Below are 1,269 nucleotides of genomic sequence, written 5' to 3'. Positions count from 1 at the left end.
ATCAAAATTAAAGAATATGTTATATATATATAGGCTTAAAAACCTAAGGTATATAGTTACTCGCAAAGATATCAAAATTAAAGAATATGTTATATATATATAGGCTTAAAAACCTAAGGTATATAGTTACTCGCAAAGATATCAAAATTAAAGGATATGTTATATATATATAGCGCTCTTCATAGTATCATCACGAAGAGTGCTAGCTCGAAACATCATCCTCTTCAAATAAAAAAATATATAAAAAACTTGGCGATATTTTTAATGTTAAAAAACGTTTACGCCATATATATTATATACAAACACACATACTATGTTTTCTAGAAATTCAATGACCCAAATCTAGAATAATATACCAAAAACCTTGGAAAATTAAAACTAAAAGTTCAGGAACTAGTTGTTATACCTACGCGCAAGATGCGGATCTATCATCAGGTAAGAACACAACGGACTTCTTGTGCACTACACGGAGTAAAAGGGGCATGTGAACGTAGTAGGCAACGCATCCCTATGTATGTAGAAAACAATTGACTATATATACATATATATATATAATACTACATAATTTTAAAATACTCCGAGGGTCTTAAAAGTGAGGTGCGGTTACCAAGCGTCAGCATCCTCCAGTGTTACTCATAGTTGAACGAAGTCAGCGCGTGGCAAGACAACAACAACAACAACAAAAAGCGGTCGGTACAAATGGGAGAAAGCAGGCGTCTACGAATCCACTTCCTATACTATAGCATTCTCAGTTGTAAACCGGGGAAACCTACTCTCGTGGAGGGGTAAACCACACGTGCACAGCACTGAGAACGAAAAGATTACTCAAACCAAATTTTATAGACGTCAGGGAAGAACGAGGGGAAACTGTTGTGTTTTCCTTCTGCACCGATGACGTCATCGTCCTGTAGAACATGTATCCAAACAGCCACGTGCGTCACTATAGTTCAGTTTTTTCATTTTCTTTACAATTCTTTTTACGAATATTAACATTTTCAATACTTCACAAATTGAACCCTTGTTGAAGAAAGTGGTAATAACGCACATCCTCAGGGCTCTGCGTTTTCTGTTTTTATTTTATTTGATTTTTCCTGCGATTTTTTTCGGAGTTTATTATTACATCATAAACAGATGTAAGCTGGTGACAAAAAAACAAAACAAAACAAAAAACTACTAATAACTTTTCTGAGTAAATATTGAGGTTTATTTTGGTTGGCGGAAGGATAGGGGGGAAAAAAAGTATTCGGTAGATTTATGCTTTGATGAACG

The 1,269-nt window shown here is 34.6% G+C and overlaps 1 protein-coding gene across 5 annotated transcripts in view; it reads right to left on the bottom strand.

Annotated features, from left to right (window-relative positions):
• Window positions 1-1,269, bottom strand: part of LOC106460123 (zinc finger E-box-binding homeobox 1-like) — a 138,996-nt gene that overhangs the window by 89,598 nt on the left and 48,129 nt on the right. The window contains exon 1 of one of the 5 annotated variants that reach the window (XM_022386776.1): window positions 407-800. The exons of 3 other annotated variants lie outside the window; for them this stretch is intronic. Coding sequence is in view for 1 of the 2 variants with exons in the window: in XM_022386771.1 (XP_022242479.1) it covers window positions 411-432 (22 nt within the window). In the remaining variant the exon portion in view is untranslated. Of the gene's footprint in view, window positions 1-406; window positions 801-1,269 lie in introns of those variants that run through there. One more of the 5 variants, XM_022386771.1, reaches the window with a different exon arrangement.

This window comes from Limulus polyphemus, unplaced genomic scaffold (assembly GCF_000517525.1).
Source record: "Limulus polyphemus unplaced genomic scaffold, Limulus_polyphemus-2.1.2 Scaffold714, whole genome shotgun sequence".
NCBI lineage: Eukaryota > Metazoa > Arthropoda > Merostomata > Xiphosura > Limulidae > Limulus > Limulus polyphemus.
The sequence above is the reverse complement of the archived record's forward strand: the minus strand, read 5'-3'. Positions and strand labels throughout refer to the sequence as shown.